Source organism: Fukomys damarensis, unplaced genomic scaffold, assembly GCF_012274545.1.
Source record: "Fukomys damarensis isolate Sample0158 unplaced genomic scaffold, DMR_v1.0_HiC HiC_scaffold_39, whole genome shotgun sequence".
NCBI lineage: Eukaryota > Metazoa > Chordata > Mammalia > Rodentia > Bathyergidae > Fukomys > Fukomys damarensis.
In genome coordinates this window covers 5,040,458-5,055,448 of record NW_022900951.1, presented here as the reverse complement: position 1 = coordinate 5,055,448, position 14,991 = coordinate 5,040,458, and the positions used below count along the sequence as shown (strand labels likewise).

Here is a 14,991-nt window from a genome sequence, read left to right as displayed (position 1 = left end):
CCCCCTTAAAAAAAAAAAAAAAAAAAAAAAGGATGCTTTGATGGAGCTATGGATTTGAGTGGAGAAGGATTCATTCAAGAAGAAATGCAATAACAGAGTGGATGCAGAATGGATCTCATATTTGGGGAGCAGAAACAAGACCAGTTTTCCTGAAGGCAGTTCATCCAGGTTAGAAGAATTTGATCAGGCAGAATTTCTGTTGAACCTTTGAATGTTAAACTGCATGCTTTGTACTTAATTTGGTAATTATTGACTGTTTTTTGTGAGGTAACTTAGGTCATCAGTGCTATGTTTTAGAAGCATGAATATGACTGAAATAAATAGAATCAACCCAAGATTAGAGATCAGTTTTCAGAGTGTCCTTTACTCCTCCAACCTGGGGAGGAGGTGGCTTGAAATGAATGGTATCATCTGCACTAACTCACTGCATTTCTGTTGCTTTTGTTCAAAAGTTGGCAGTATTGACATTTTGGGGCAGCTGATTTTTTTTTTTTTTGACAATAAGGGGTTGACCTGTATGAGGCTTCCACCCACTAGACACCAGTCCTAGCCTCCTTCCCTCCAGCTACAATACACTCATCTCTAGATGTTGCCACATATCCCCAGAGTCGAAACTCACCCTCCCTTCAGAGCACCTTTCTTAGAAGAGTTTGTATAACCCGTCTGCTACCTTATATTATCAACACATTATAGTAGACAGAACGCTCTCTACTGTGTTATGCAGTCTGCATACCAGGTTGGTGGCTTTATACAGAATTGGTGTTGCTGGCTTTTCTACAAAGTTTGGAGCTGCAGGCGCGGCTGCATGAGAAGCAGAAGGGAGTGAAAAACAGCTGTCGCCTCGTCATTGAGTGGCCCCCTTAGCTTGTGACTCTTAGTTGTCATTCCTCATGGTCCTTTAGTGGCCCCCTCACTCTTACACAATATTTGATTGGCCCCGGGAAACCATCTCCAGGTCCTGGTTATAAAAACACGGACTTCTCAATTCATTCCAAAGTGTCCCTTGAGTCGTGGCTATTCACTAAGGATATCACAGTAATGACATCCAATTTCTGTGCTTATATAACTTTCATCCTAGTAGATGCATTTCATATTTCTGTAGGCTTTGAGATGTAGCCTTAGTCTAAGATTATCACTGAAGCAAGTGACGTTGAGAGTATATCTTTCTAAGTGATTGGAGAAAGAAAACCATTGCTATCACCTGAGTTTTCAAGTTTTTCTCCATTGGCCTTGGTGAAGTGTCCAGAGATGAAATTACTTCATGCATCTCACCATTCTACATCGTGAAAACCTAAAATACTGGCTAAAATTGGTAGCTTCTACTACTGTTTTGTGTAGTTTTAGGCAGTATATGATCATGGCACTGGTGGAGGTGATATGTACCAGCACGTCACCATGTAGTTATCCGCCAGTGTTACCATTACTTTCATATTCATTTCTCTCTTGGCGAGAGGTTTGGGGCTACTCTCACTGACACTTAAGATTCTTATTACTTGGAAAAGCAGGAAGTATTTTCTAATGGGTGTCATTTTCTTCTTTTAGATTTATGGCAATATGTTTTTTACTGTTGTAATTTTAAAAGAAAATACACAATCCATCTATATTCCAGTCATACCTGGGGGGCTGGGATTTAGCTCGGTGGTTCCGCCACCTGCCTCGCAAGCTCAAGGTCCTGAGCTCGATCCCTGGTAACCCTCCCAAAAAAAGACACACAAACAAACCAATCACAATAGATACTTCTATTAGTGTCTTTTCACAATTTATATTCCCGGTGATGCTAGAGAGCAAGAAGTACATAACTATTTTGAGGCATCGTTAGGCACATTTCGTAGTTTCTCAGATGGAAGAAACGCTTGCCGGTGGTTCTCAGAGTGAAATGGCTTGCAGTAGTTGTGCCTGTGCCCAGGAACTAGCCCTGGGTATGTGCTAAGACCCTGTTAGGTGGTAGAATACCTCAACCTGTGGCCAGGCTCAAGGAATTTCTCGGAGTGCCATTCATAAATCTGAAATTGCTTGAAAAAGAATCGAGTCTTTGTACAATTACTGCTGAGCAGTGCCATTCTTTTGGCTAGTATACAATGTCAGGGAGAAAAATGAGAGCGCTCTGAGATAGTCTCAGGAAACAAAAATTCCTCTTTAAGGAACTCGTGAAAGTAGGTGTGATTTTAAATAGTGTTTCATTGCTGTTATATAGTCTCAGGAAACAAAAATTCCTCTTTAAGGAACTAGTGAAAGTAGGTGTGATTTTAAGTAGTGTTTCATTGCTGTTATAAAATTGCAATCTTTTAGCATTGCTATGTTGGTAAAGAATCAAGCATTTGGACTTCATCGTAACCGGGAGAGACAAACTCTTATGTCTTAGGAAAGTATGGTCAAAGAGCTCTACTTTTAAAAAATTAAAATAATTTAAAATGCATTGTTCACATGCAGCATTACTCAATATAAAATCTAAAGTATTCTCATAAGATTGATTTGTTCTTAATGGGACATCTGTGAAACAAAAAAAATAGACCTTATAGAGTGTTATAGAATCGTGGACTCAAATCTGATAACGATTCCTTTGAAAGCTTAAAAAGCATCAGGATTCCAAATAGAGCTTGCTGGAAAAGGCCCCAGGGCCCTGCCCCTCACAGTCGACCAACAAAGTCTGAGGAGGAAGCCCGCCAGGGAGCGCACATTCACAGCAAAGCCCACCGTGGTACCTCACTGTGAAGGACAGCTGGTTGCTATGGGACCAGTTGTTTATCTCCTAGTTCCCTTAGGCTTTTGGTTGAGGCTGGCCCTGGATATTTGAAAATAATCCTCTCCCATTGAGTCTTTTAACACAGGGAGGAAGGAGCCCACTGCAACGTTGAGTCAAATAATCGTGCTGGTCTGCAATATATACTGAATTTTACATCATACGTTTCTGAAGTGCAGCTAAGAATTTTGATCCAAATTAGAAAATATACCAAAGATGAAAGTTAAAATCCTATCTATGAAATAATCATAAGATTACACGAGAATCATGTTTTTATTTAGATGGCTGATAATTTGACTTCTACTAAGCTATTATTACATTTTTGAGAAGAAATTTCATCTAAAACAACCAACTTTAAAAAGTATTTCTTAGAATTTATGAAACTAAAAGTTTTATGGCATAGCTTTCATACAAAATATTCTACCTGACAGTGTATATCATTATTTTCCCTACAACTTCCTTCCGGGCTGCATACTTTTCCTCTTTCAATGCTGTTGAAGTCCCTTTTCTGTTTGTTTGCTTGTTATGTGGCTGTAGTTTTTACCCATGCCTTATTTATTTTATGCTTTATTATTATGTTTCTCTCTTCCAGTGCCTGGAGCCCTGCAAGGAACCCGGAGACCTGAGAAAGCACCAGTGTCAAAGCTTCTGTGAGGTAAGAAGACATCGCGTTAATTATGTTCCCTAAGCCTGGGAGGCAAGATGTCGCAGTAGTCTTCCCACCTTGCACCTGGTTATTCTCCGGACGGTTTTGTGTGATCTTGCCCTTAAGGAGAAGCATGGGTTTCTCAATCATTTCTTGTCATGAATCCCTCTGGGGACTCTCCCATCCTGGGTAGAAACGCTTGCCCACTCTCACCCGTGTGGGGGGCATCTTACTTCCCCTGTCCTGTCTCTTAGAGAATAAAAGGAATGTACTGTCCTGAAGGATCGATGTCTACAATCACCAGTAATGGGCAGGAGGGGAGGAGCTGTCTTCTGAGCTAGCTCTTGTAGCTTAGTCCCCTCTAAGACGTACCCAGGAAGCTAGGAGACAGCAGACAGCCTGGTTCCAAAAACAGTGCCTGAGTGGGGAGGAGAATCTGAAATTTCTTGAGAACCAATAGAACGCAGTAGAAAGAATTCAGTAGGGCAGCGAAGGATGCCCAGTTCAGGGTCTCGGAGAGCAAACCAGAAATGTGCCCCATGGCATCAGAATGAAATTATGCTATGGAGATCTCTGCAGGAATCCAGGGAGACTCCGTGGTCCAGTCTTCCCCTGTAGCACGTACCAGTGTGATCCTGTTTCTACGCGGATTCTGTTCTGAGAAGATAACTTCGGAACTGGCATGGTACTCACTGCCTCGATGTGTATTGTTAATTTAACCTTCAAGTTACCCTGGGGTTAATTAAGCAAGGCAGATGGTAAATCCCCCAGAGCTATGCATGGAGGAAGCCAGGAAAGCACTGGCAAGTGGAGGCTCATCAAGTGGGATGGCTGATGAGGTCCCCCATGTGGCCAGTATTCCGGGTAAAAGGGCTGGGTCCAACCCGCCCTCCTCTGGCACCTGCCAGGGTCACCCAGGCCGTGGTGCGGGTGGCTGTGCTTGGTCCATCACCGGGGTCATGGTGCTGTACACTTATTTTAGAAAAGTCGAGTGCGAGTGCTTCTCAGTGTCCCACCGATCGCCTCCTACTCTTCTGTATCTTGGTTTATTTTGTCTAGAAGTCTGTTTCTCGGCATTTTGTGTCTGGCTAGAACATTGACAGTTGGAAGACTTTTATCCAGTGAGGCCTGTTGGCAGAAGGGCCTCTCCGTCCTAAGCATTCCTGTCAGGGAAGTCTTGGGAAACATTTTTTTTTTATTTTTTAAATTTTGAGAGTATAAAGACCTTGAATAATACACAGGGCTCCTCGTGGATATCCAGGGTTATTTAGCCAATTGCTCTGCAGTGGACAGCCCTGGCTGGGCCAAAGTCTTAGTGTGAAATCAAGTAGTGTCTCCTTGAATGCTTTTCCATCTCTGTATGTTTTCTCTTTTTATCTTGCAGGAAATGTCTGATATTCTGTAGCAATAGGCTAAATGCTTGAAAACCTTGGAGGACTTTCCCTGCATTTTTTAGGCCAGCCATTCACAGAGACGGATTTTATCCAACCTCGTCCACCTCACCCAAGGAGAGTACATGCAGAGAGTGTGATGTTAGAATCTGAGCTTTCACTGGGTAAAATTTCAGACCCCCAAAGGGACGGTAGATTTGACTCTTAAAACCACTAGACTGTTCAATAGGTTTGGCCCGGTGTGTTTGTGTGTGAGATAGTCTGGTGTTATTTGCCTTTTAAGGTGTATGTTTGCAAATTACACTCCACAGGGAAGGACTGACCTGCTGTTTGCATTTGCAAATAAAGCTTTATTGGCACACAGCAACACTGGATGTCTTGCATATGGTCGACCGTGGCACTTGTGATAGAGCAGCAGAATGGAGTGGTTCTGACAAGTAATAGGGCCCTGAAAGCTGAAAATAATTACTGTCTCAACCTTTACAGGAAGTTTTCCACTCTATGAAAAAGAATCATCACAGTTACCTTCCTAAAGCCTACTTGGTCATGCAGAGTGTTATTCCCAGCATGCATTTCTAAACCTAAATAGTTCCTCGTACGTCGTGATTGTGAAATGTGACAGATACACAAACAGGCAAATAGTTTCAGCTTTGTTAGTTATCTTTCTCTTATTGTAAAAACCTTGATAAACTTTCTTTTCTTTACTGTACACAAAATGTATTTTATGCATTTAAACCTTTCTCATAGTAGTGTGATCTGAATTTACAAATGCCAGCATTCTATCTTTCTTAGTGGTGGATAAGATAGTCCTGCATCCTATGAATAATGGTGCTCTAGTCGTGGGGCAAGTTAGTCTGTGGGCTGTGTCCTCCAAGATGTAGCACCTTCCATCTCTGGATGTTTCTGACTCATGATACTCAGCCCTAAAGTACAAATTTACTAGAGGTCAGCGTCAGAGGGGCAAAATAGGCATGGGATCCTGGACAGCTGTGCCCTCATCTGTTTCAGGCAGCAATCAAGAATTGAAATATGAGTAGTTTGGGATCAACATGTAGCCTGAAGGATGCAGTCAGTATTAGCATACTGCACATACAACTATCCATTTCTTTGAGTTGTTTTGCTTCTCAAATGTTCAGGATTGTTAAACTTGATCTCCGTACCATTTCCTGGGAGAAGGTGAACATCACACCTGTTAGATAATGGACAAGAAGGTTGGTAAGTAAAGGCGAAAGAGACTTATCAGCCTAGGTGACATGGCTGGGTAATAGAGGTAGAAAATCTAAAATGCAGATGGTGTAATGTCGAGTTAAATTTCTCTTTAACTATAGTCTGTTCTAATCTTTTCCTCTTAAACCTATTCTATGCAACAACACACAGAATAGAAGACGATGTTGGACTTCTCTCATCAGGAAACAAAAGATGAACTTGTGTCTAAAGCAGTTGGCCCAACAACCCTGCTTGAACATGGTTGCCCTTCAGTGAGAAGAAAATTTTAGCAATTGAGATTCATAGTCAATCAGTGGTGCTTTAACCTAGAGAAGGAAGACAAAGGTCTTTCCCTACACAGTTTGCTCTGTAGCCATGGAACATTCTAGTTCTACCAAAAGGCAGCTTCGGAAACTACAAGTGTGAAGATGTATCACTCTCACTTGGGGGCAGGGGGCCGTGTGTGCCGAGGATCGTATCTTTTTCTGCCTGCACAAGTGAACTTATGTCTTGAAAATCCACAATGTTAATTAAATGCATCTCTTTAGGCACTGAAGCAAAGCCTACAGCCGGGGAACATCTGTAAAATGGTAAAAGGCACTGAAAGAAGCTCAAGAGATCTAAACACAAAATAATAGCATATGCCCCAGATGTGTGGGGAGTGGGGGGGGGTCAGCACATAGCACGCAATACGCAATGGCTTACCTGGTCAGAATGTGCTCTCGAAGGGACAAACAGAGATGGCCTTTGGTGCTGTTCTTTTTAAACATAGGTGTGCATTTTCTTTCTTATAAAAGTAGTCCTTGGACTTACAGATAAGATCGCCTCTACTTTTTTGGAAAATGCAGTAAATGAAGCATCCATGATTGGTTAAATTAGAGCCCAATACAAAAAGTGGACTCCATTTTTAATAAACTTGTTTTTTATCGGTAAATGTCTTCCTAAGAATGTTGGAGTACGGCTCTTGCATATTTCCTTTCAGGAGCTTGTTGGTTCTTCAAAGATCCAGGAGTAGAAATTGATGGTGCATCAGGTGCGTTAGAATCAGGTTTTCCCAGCCCAGTTGCCCATCGACTGGAGAATGGATAAAGAAGATGTGGTTTTTCTATAAAACAGAGTACTACGCAGCCATAAAGAATGAAAAACTAGATACATTTATAGCTAAGTGGATGCACATTGAAGCCACACTCTTATGAGAAATAAATAGGACACAAGTGTAAATATTGCATAGTTTCCCTGGGGTGAAAAGCTAAAAGTTTAAATAAGGAACAAGATGTAGACTAGATAATGTGAAATAGGAAGAAAGGGGCTGAAGGAGTAGGGAAAGTGGGAGGGGTAGGAGAAAGGAAAGAAGGGAAAAGAGAAAATATGAGAAAAGGAAACGTGCAAACAAAGTCATTGTAAATAGGGGAGGTGGAGGGGGTGTAGGGAGGGCAGGAGAATGGGGAAAGGGTAAGAACCAAGATACATCACGTAAAGGTACAAGATCCCAATGCTGAATGTAACTGTGTTGTATACCGAAAATGTACCAATAAAATTAATGGGGGAAACACAAGAGGAAGAGACACAGGTTTTCCCTCTCTCTGTGCAGTCTGAGCTCTTCAGAAACGAGAGGGAGTGATTGTTCAATCCAGGACTATCCTAGTGGACACGGTCAGCATTGACTTTGAAAGTGGGGTCGGAGGAATTTGATGACAGGTCACATACGAGAAATAGAAGGAAGAGAGGAATGGATCAATGATGATGCCAGGATGTTTGTTCCACACAGTGGTGGAAAGAAAATTGGAATAGTCTCAAATAGGGAATACATGAGAGGCACTGATTTGGAAGAAGTAGGGTGGGGAGAAGGGCTAGGTCAGAAGTTTGAGTGTAAGCAGGCTGTGCTTAAGATGCAAACGAGTCATCCACAGTGGGTGCCCCACAGGCGAGCTCGTGCAGGGGTTGAGAGATTAAGGATGATAGACGGGAGAGGATGCCAGAGCCCTAAAGCCGGATGAGATGGTAAAATGAAGACGTTCCTGGGCTGGGCTCTGAATCACACCCGTCCAGGAGGGACAGGACGAGCGAGCAAATCAGACGTAGAAATAAGAAAGATGGGAAGGAATCCAGAGGAGCATGGAATTCCAAAAAACAAATAATGAAAGCTTACCAAATAGGAAGGAACGATCACGTGTGTTCAGGACTGCAAGAACGGCAAGGCTCGACCTTCTGTCTTGGGATTCCTCAACAGGGGGGACATTCTCAACTTCCGCAGAAGCAAGGACGTTGAGTAATGGAAGAAGAAACCTCTGTGGCATGCGTTCCGCAGGAATGGTTCCACACAGAAGCATAGTGGAGCATCATTTCCTCAGTCTCCTCTGTTCGCTATTAGACTCCGAGATCCTACCATGCCAGTTTGGTTACTGACCGATAGGCGGGCCGCTTCAGTGGGCCAGTCATTTCCGACGCATTCCTAATAAGGCCCGCAGCAACATGCGTTGAGGAGGAGAGGGAACGCAATGACAGTTTTGTCCCAGTGCCCTACCCATCCTTGCTTCTGTGGAGATTTTAAAAATTCTGAAATTATTTATGTGCTGAATCAGCTTTCAAAGACCTTGCAGCAAGCTTTTAGTGTTGCCGATTTATTCGTACACAGAAAGTGCTGTACTTCTATGTAAATAGGAGCATCCAGTTGAAGAGGAAGCTGAGGGAAATGTAGGTGAAGATCACTCTACCTGAAAAAAAAAACAACTATATCATAGGAAGGTGACTTTCCTCATATACAGGTTTCAGATTTTCTTCAAGGCATCTACAATTCTAAACTTCATTCATAATATTTGTACATCTTTAAGGGATACAGGGTAATAATCTGACACAGGCACACAATCTATAATAATCAAATCAGCCTATTTAGCATCTCCATACCCTCATACATTAATCATTTCTATGTGTCAGGATACTTTGGACTCTTCTAGTTATTTTGAAATGTATCACTGATTGCTGTAGGTTATGGCTACAGAAAACCAGAATCGGTTCCTCTTATTAACTATTTTAGTCCACTTTCTCTACCTTGTCACCGTACCCCTTCCCCACTTTTCTTCCAATGTTATATTATTTGGGGCTAAGGTTGGTGATGTGCTTGGGAAACAAATTAATTGTGATCACATCTAATAAATTAGTATTTATAATTGAGTCTCCAAGCAGATTATAATAGCATTTCCAAGCATAAATTAGAAACATTTGAACTGAGGATTATTTTCCTCACCTCACACATACTTAATATTTCAGATGTCTACTTTGAAAGTTATAATCAGTAATTTGCCTTTTAAAAAGATGTCTTTTTATGGAATTTGTATCTGCTCATTTAAAAATCAATAGAGCAAACTAGAAAGAAGAGTAAAATGGATCACAAGTCCGGATTCTACCACCCAGAAACAGCTAGAGTTCAGCATGCTGAAAAGTGTTACTTTGGGAGTTCTGAGTCTATTCTCCTGAGAAATGCCTGCATGACCATGGGCGGCCTGCTGTGCTATGGAATACCAGGCTGTAGTTCTCCAGCTGTAATTTTTGTGTCAATGAAAACCAAAATTTAACAAAAGTCTGCTTTAACGTTTGGCTTTGGGCTAGGATCTGGAAATTTAAATTTGGAGAGGTTTCCCATCATTCCCCAACTAATGAGATGAGCTAACTGTTCCTAATTTGTTTGTGCATGCAGTGTTGTTTATGCTGAACATCTGTTTTCCTTTTGGGAATTTGCAGTTTTGATACATGCCAGGCAGACGGTGCTAATGTGACTAGTCCGCAGGGTAGGGGGGGACCCTGGATACTGAGCTTCTAATGAACTTGTCTGGTTGACAGAATTTCACAACATGGGTTGTTACAACTCATACAGTCTATCCATCCTTCAGTTTTTACATCTTAGGCACACATTGGAATCGCCTAGGGTGCCCTAAAAATAGCAATTTGGGGGCCTTGCCAGGAACCAGTCAAGTTTGCCCAGAATATCAGTTTTTTAATCACCCCAGGTGATTTGAGAAGCAACTTGAGAACTACAGGATTAGCCCAAACCTTTATTCTTACTCTGAGATATGGTGGGCCTTCTAAACCCTTGCCTCTAATAGTTGCTCAGATTCTTACTTGAGTTATGATTTGGGACATGTGATCCCTGAGCTTCTGATACTTTATTTGTAGAGCAAAAATGGTGCGGTAGGGGCTGGGGATTTAGCTCAGTGGTTCCACTGCCTGCTTCCCAAGCGCAAGGACCAGATTTCAATCCCTGGACCAAAAAAAAAAAAAAAAAAAAAAAAAAAAAAAAAAAAAAAAAAAAAAAGAAGAAGAAGAAGAAAGAAAAAAAGAAAACGATATGATTGTTTCTGAGGAATCAGGAGGAAAAGGTGAGATGTGAGGATACAGCAGATAATCAGAATCTGTTAGCTTAACTATGATAGTCATGATGATGGTGATGTTGATGTTAGTGATGGTGGTGGTGATGAAAATGGTGTGGTATGATGGATGGTGTTTGTGATGATGGTAAAGATTACAATGGTAAAGATGGTGTTGATAGTTGTATTATTCACCCTCCAAGGGCTGGAACGCAGTAGTGGAGATAGGTCACCGGGGCCATGACCTGCCCTTTCTGATTCTTGGTTGCCCTCCACCATGATATTTCTGCTTTGGAATAGCCAACAGTGCACTGACCCTGCTGAAAACTTTGAGCATAATAACCCTCATCTTTAAATTGTGAGAGTTGGATATTGCACCCCAGTAACCAGAAAGTGACCAGCGCAGATATGATAATGTTATTGGTTGTCATGGTGGTGATGATTTGATAACAATGGTGATGGAAAAGATGAACTCATATGTGGTACAGTTCCACTGAACTAAACTAAAGTTCACTGCTTTCTCTACAGAAGAGCCTACATACATAAATATTTTAAACATCTTCAGGAAAGTGACTGAACTGGCTATTTCATGTTCCTTATTCCATCATTGACACAGCAACGATTTTACTCTATAACACCTTACATTTCATATCACAGCAAAGAACAACGTCTCTACTAGAAGCTCTCTTTAAACTCTCAAGATAGGCTACTACTCTTGATAGTGTTTCCTTTTATTTTTAATCACTTGCCGCAGGTAGGTGAAACTGTAAGTTTTTATTCTTTTTTTTTTTTCTTAGTGGAATTTAGCATGTTTCTCAGGTAATGTGGTAAAAAAGTGTTTTAGTTCTTAGATACCCGGACACGAAATGTGTGTGTGTCTGTATTCTTTAAAATGTGAAGAATTTTCACATAACCCAGTGTATTCCAAGGATGTTTTCCCTTACCATTTTGCTTTATCTAGCCGTTCTTTGGATGCATATTGACATCCATGCGTATCTAATACAAATACATACAGATACATAGCCTTTGAATATAATTGCTTTTTTAGTTTAGGGCATAGTAAGAGCAGATAACCAGACAAATATTAATGAGTAGAGGAACCATGTTTTTCCAAGTTTTAAATTATAATAAAGACTTGCCCAAAGATTTTCATTTATATGATTTTTGAAAATTATTCATATGAATACTGTAATAAGAATTGCTATATTAATTTTGCAGTTAATAATTTGTCTTATTTGATGGGATACAATTATATAGGCAAGAAAAAAGGTTTAGTGCATCTATCTATATTAGCACATCTGCCTGTGTTGTCATCCATTTCCATTTACTGTGAAAAAGCTCAATTTTACTCATACCAATTTGATTAGCACTTTTCCTAATATTTTTACACTCCTGTTAACAAACATCAAGTAATTGTAATAACACCAGAAAGTTTACATTTTAATGGTCAGCAGTTATTTTCCTGACACCCAACTCATATTAGTTTACAGTTTTTACCATTGGCTATTAGGAGATTAATTTACACATTTTTTAGTATCTAATTTTCTCTGACCTGTGCTCATTTTTCTCCCTATTCCATACACCTAGGAAATTCTCATTAAGATATGATTAAAAACAAGAAAGCACACAGGAAAACGGATACATATTGAGGATATACTCCTAAGTGAAATAAATAAGTCACACATGTAAATACTGAAGAGTTTCTCTGGTGTGAACAATAATAGTACCTAAGATACTAATGAGATAATTGACAATGTGAAATAGGAAGAAAGGGCCTAAGGTGTAGGGAAAGTGGAACGTGTAGAGGAATGGTAATAAGGGAAAGGAAAAAAGAGGAGAAAATGAGAAAATGGAAATAAAATGTTTGTAAGTGGGGAGTAGAGGAGGGGGTGAAGGGAGTCAGGGACAAGGCAAAAAAATGAGAACCAAGACCTGACATGTAAAGATGCAAGATCCCAATGATGAATGTAACTGTACTGTATACCTGAAATGTACCAATAAACTCAATGAGGAAAAACAAACAAATAAACAAAAATACTCAAGAGAACAGAGCTTATGTATAGAGACTAAGTTTCTCCAGTTTGTATTGAGCATATATTTTTCAACCCAAATCAAGTGAATTACCCAAGAAAAATGAGAGAGAACATAAAAATTTACTATTGATAAATATAATCAATAAAACCGTAAAATAGAGGTCCTTTGTATGATTGTCACGCCAAATTCACATCATTGTAAAATGAGGTTCATTTAAATAAAATCCTGGAAGCTGGGCATGGTAGCACATGCCTGTATCCCAGGAGGCTGAGGCAGGAGGATCGCTGTGAGTTCGAGACCAGCCTGGGCTACGTAGTGAGTTCCAGGTCAGTCTCAACTACATAGTGAGACCCTGTCTCAAAAAACCAATAAATAAAGAAATAATAAATAAATAAATAAATAAAATTTAAAATAGATAAATCACCAAAATCCTGGGACTGTTTTCTTACATGTGTTTACAGGGTTCAGTTCCCCATATGCTGACTTCGGGGCCCAAGTTGAAAGTAGCAAGTTGAAGTCTGCTGTGGATATCCTGCAGCGGAAGCAGAGACCACCTTCTGCCTTTGGAGCTTGTACAATTTTTGCAAGAAGAAGAGTACTGCGAAATGTTAGAGGTTTCCAACATGTAGCAGTGAGAACAGAAAGGACACAGTTACTGAGCTCTCACTGAGTATTGCGGGGATCCACTGTGCAGGATGGTGGTTTAGCTTAGTTCTTTGTGTGCACTATTTGTATAATATTCACAGTATAGGCTGTATTATTTCAAGATCCCGTGTCAGTCGAGAAACCTTACACACACAGGTTGATATCATTATTTCTGTGGTCCTCTGTGTCATCCCGGAAATCATGCATGAATCCATGTCCAAAGAGAAGCACTGTTAAACACCTCCTTTCTTCCCACTGGAATGTCTAAATTACTGGGCTAATTATGATCACTTTCTTCTTATGCTCATTGGCATGACTATTTCATATCTGTTTTAGGCCACTGTTTCTGTATTTGTTGAGTTTTTTTGTGAGAGAATCGGTTTATTTTTATTTTTAGTTTTTGCAGTCCTGGGGATCGAAGCCCCGTCAGCTCGGGGAGTTATGAGGGTGAGGAGACCCTTCTGTTTTCTGGTCCCTCGTAGTTCAAGGCATGGTCATAGGAGTCTGGATAACAGACATGAAATCTTTAGGAACTGTGAACTGAATCTTTGTTACCTGACTTTTGACTCCTACTCTGTTTTAATACGGGAACAAGTTTGAATTGCATTGATTTGAATGACCCCACGGTACAAACCAAGTTACTGTGATTTCCAAGTTAGCAAGCAGTAAACACTTGTGAGCTCTAATAGCAGAATTTCTGCTTGGAAATCTCAGCCTGCGTAGGGTCCAATGATTGGGGTAACTAAGTATTTTCTTTCTTTGCATGAAATATGTACATTCTGTTGGAAGAGGAAACTTGGCCAGTGCCACATAATTGTTACAGATCTGTTGGCAGACTTCCTGGATTACTAATTTAGGTTTGGATTTAAATTTAGAAAGCCAACGAAGTAAAACACAGCTAGCCACTAACAGAAAGATGAACTGTGACTTAGCGCCAGAACAAAAAGCCTTGAGAGTTGGTGATGCTTTAAATGTGTATAAAGTGTTTTTTTTTTCTAAATTAACTAGTTGCAAATTTGTGGTAATTAGATAATGTAACTATCGCTTTTCTTCCAAGTTTTACCTGTAAAGCTCTTCAATTGAGATACAATTTGAGTTAGTCAATCCATATTATTTTCTTCTTTTCTTCCCTCCCCCCCTCCCTCCTTTCTCTTTCTCTCTCTCTCTCTCTCTCTCTCTCTCTCTCTCTCTCTTTCTGTCAATCTATCTACCATCCATCCACTGGATTGAGGAGTAAACCCAAGGCCTTTTCACTGAGCTACATACCCAACTCTTCAAATTTTTTTTGAGACAGGGTCTTGAGATAGCCATCAGGTTGTCAAGTCTAGGCTCAAACTTGAGATTCTCCTGCCTCAGCATCCTAGAGCAATAGACTAAGGGTGTGCACAACCACACTTGGCTTATAGATAGTGTGTGTGTATATATATATATATATATATATATATACATACATACATGATATATATATATATATATAAAGAGAGAGAGAGAGGAGAGAGAGAGAGTTATTAACGACCAACTTTACATAGCACCTAAAAGTCTAATTCAAACCTTGGAATTATTCATTTTAAGCTCATGTTTCTAGTTCTCTTCCTTTTATTCCTGTGAAGAAGAGAGTATTTCCTTATATTTAATTGTAACAAATATTACAACTCTGGTAAATATTAAATTTAGTGTGTTAGAAAGATACTGTGGCTGAAAGACAAAAAACAATTTTCTATTTGAGGTACGCACTTCCTCATTGAATGACACATAAAAATTTGTAGGTCTTTCCAAGATTTATTTTAAAATGTGGTAAAATATACCTGGGAGTTCCCACTCTTACTCACCCTACCTCATAGCGCGATGCTGTTTGGGGAAAAGAACCAGGTGAGACCCGGGTGTCAGTGCACGCTGCTGTTGCAGCGACCTTTGGATTCCCGGGTTTTTTCTGTGGCTGTTGTCCTGCTTCCAAGGCATCTCCATTCT

At 40.3% G+C, this 14,991-nt stretch overlaps 1 protein-coding gene across 1 annotated transcript in view; it reads left to right on the top strand.

The window, feature by feature from the left end:
- Window positions 1–14,991, top strand: part of Anos1 (anosmin 1) — a gene marked incomplete at its 5' end in the record, with an annotated part of 128,074 nt that overhangs the window by 61,331 nt on the left and 51,752 nt on the right. The window contains one exon of the mRNA XM_033760263.1: window positions 3,333–3,395. Coding sequence (XP_033616154.1) covers window positions 3,333–3,395 — 63 coding nt within the window. The remainder of the gene's footprint in view (window positions 1–3,332; window positions 3,396–14,991) is intronic.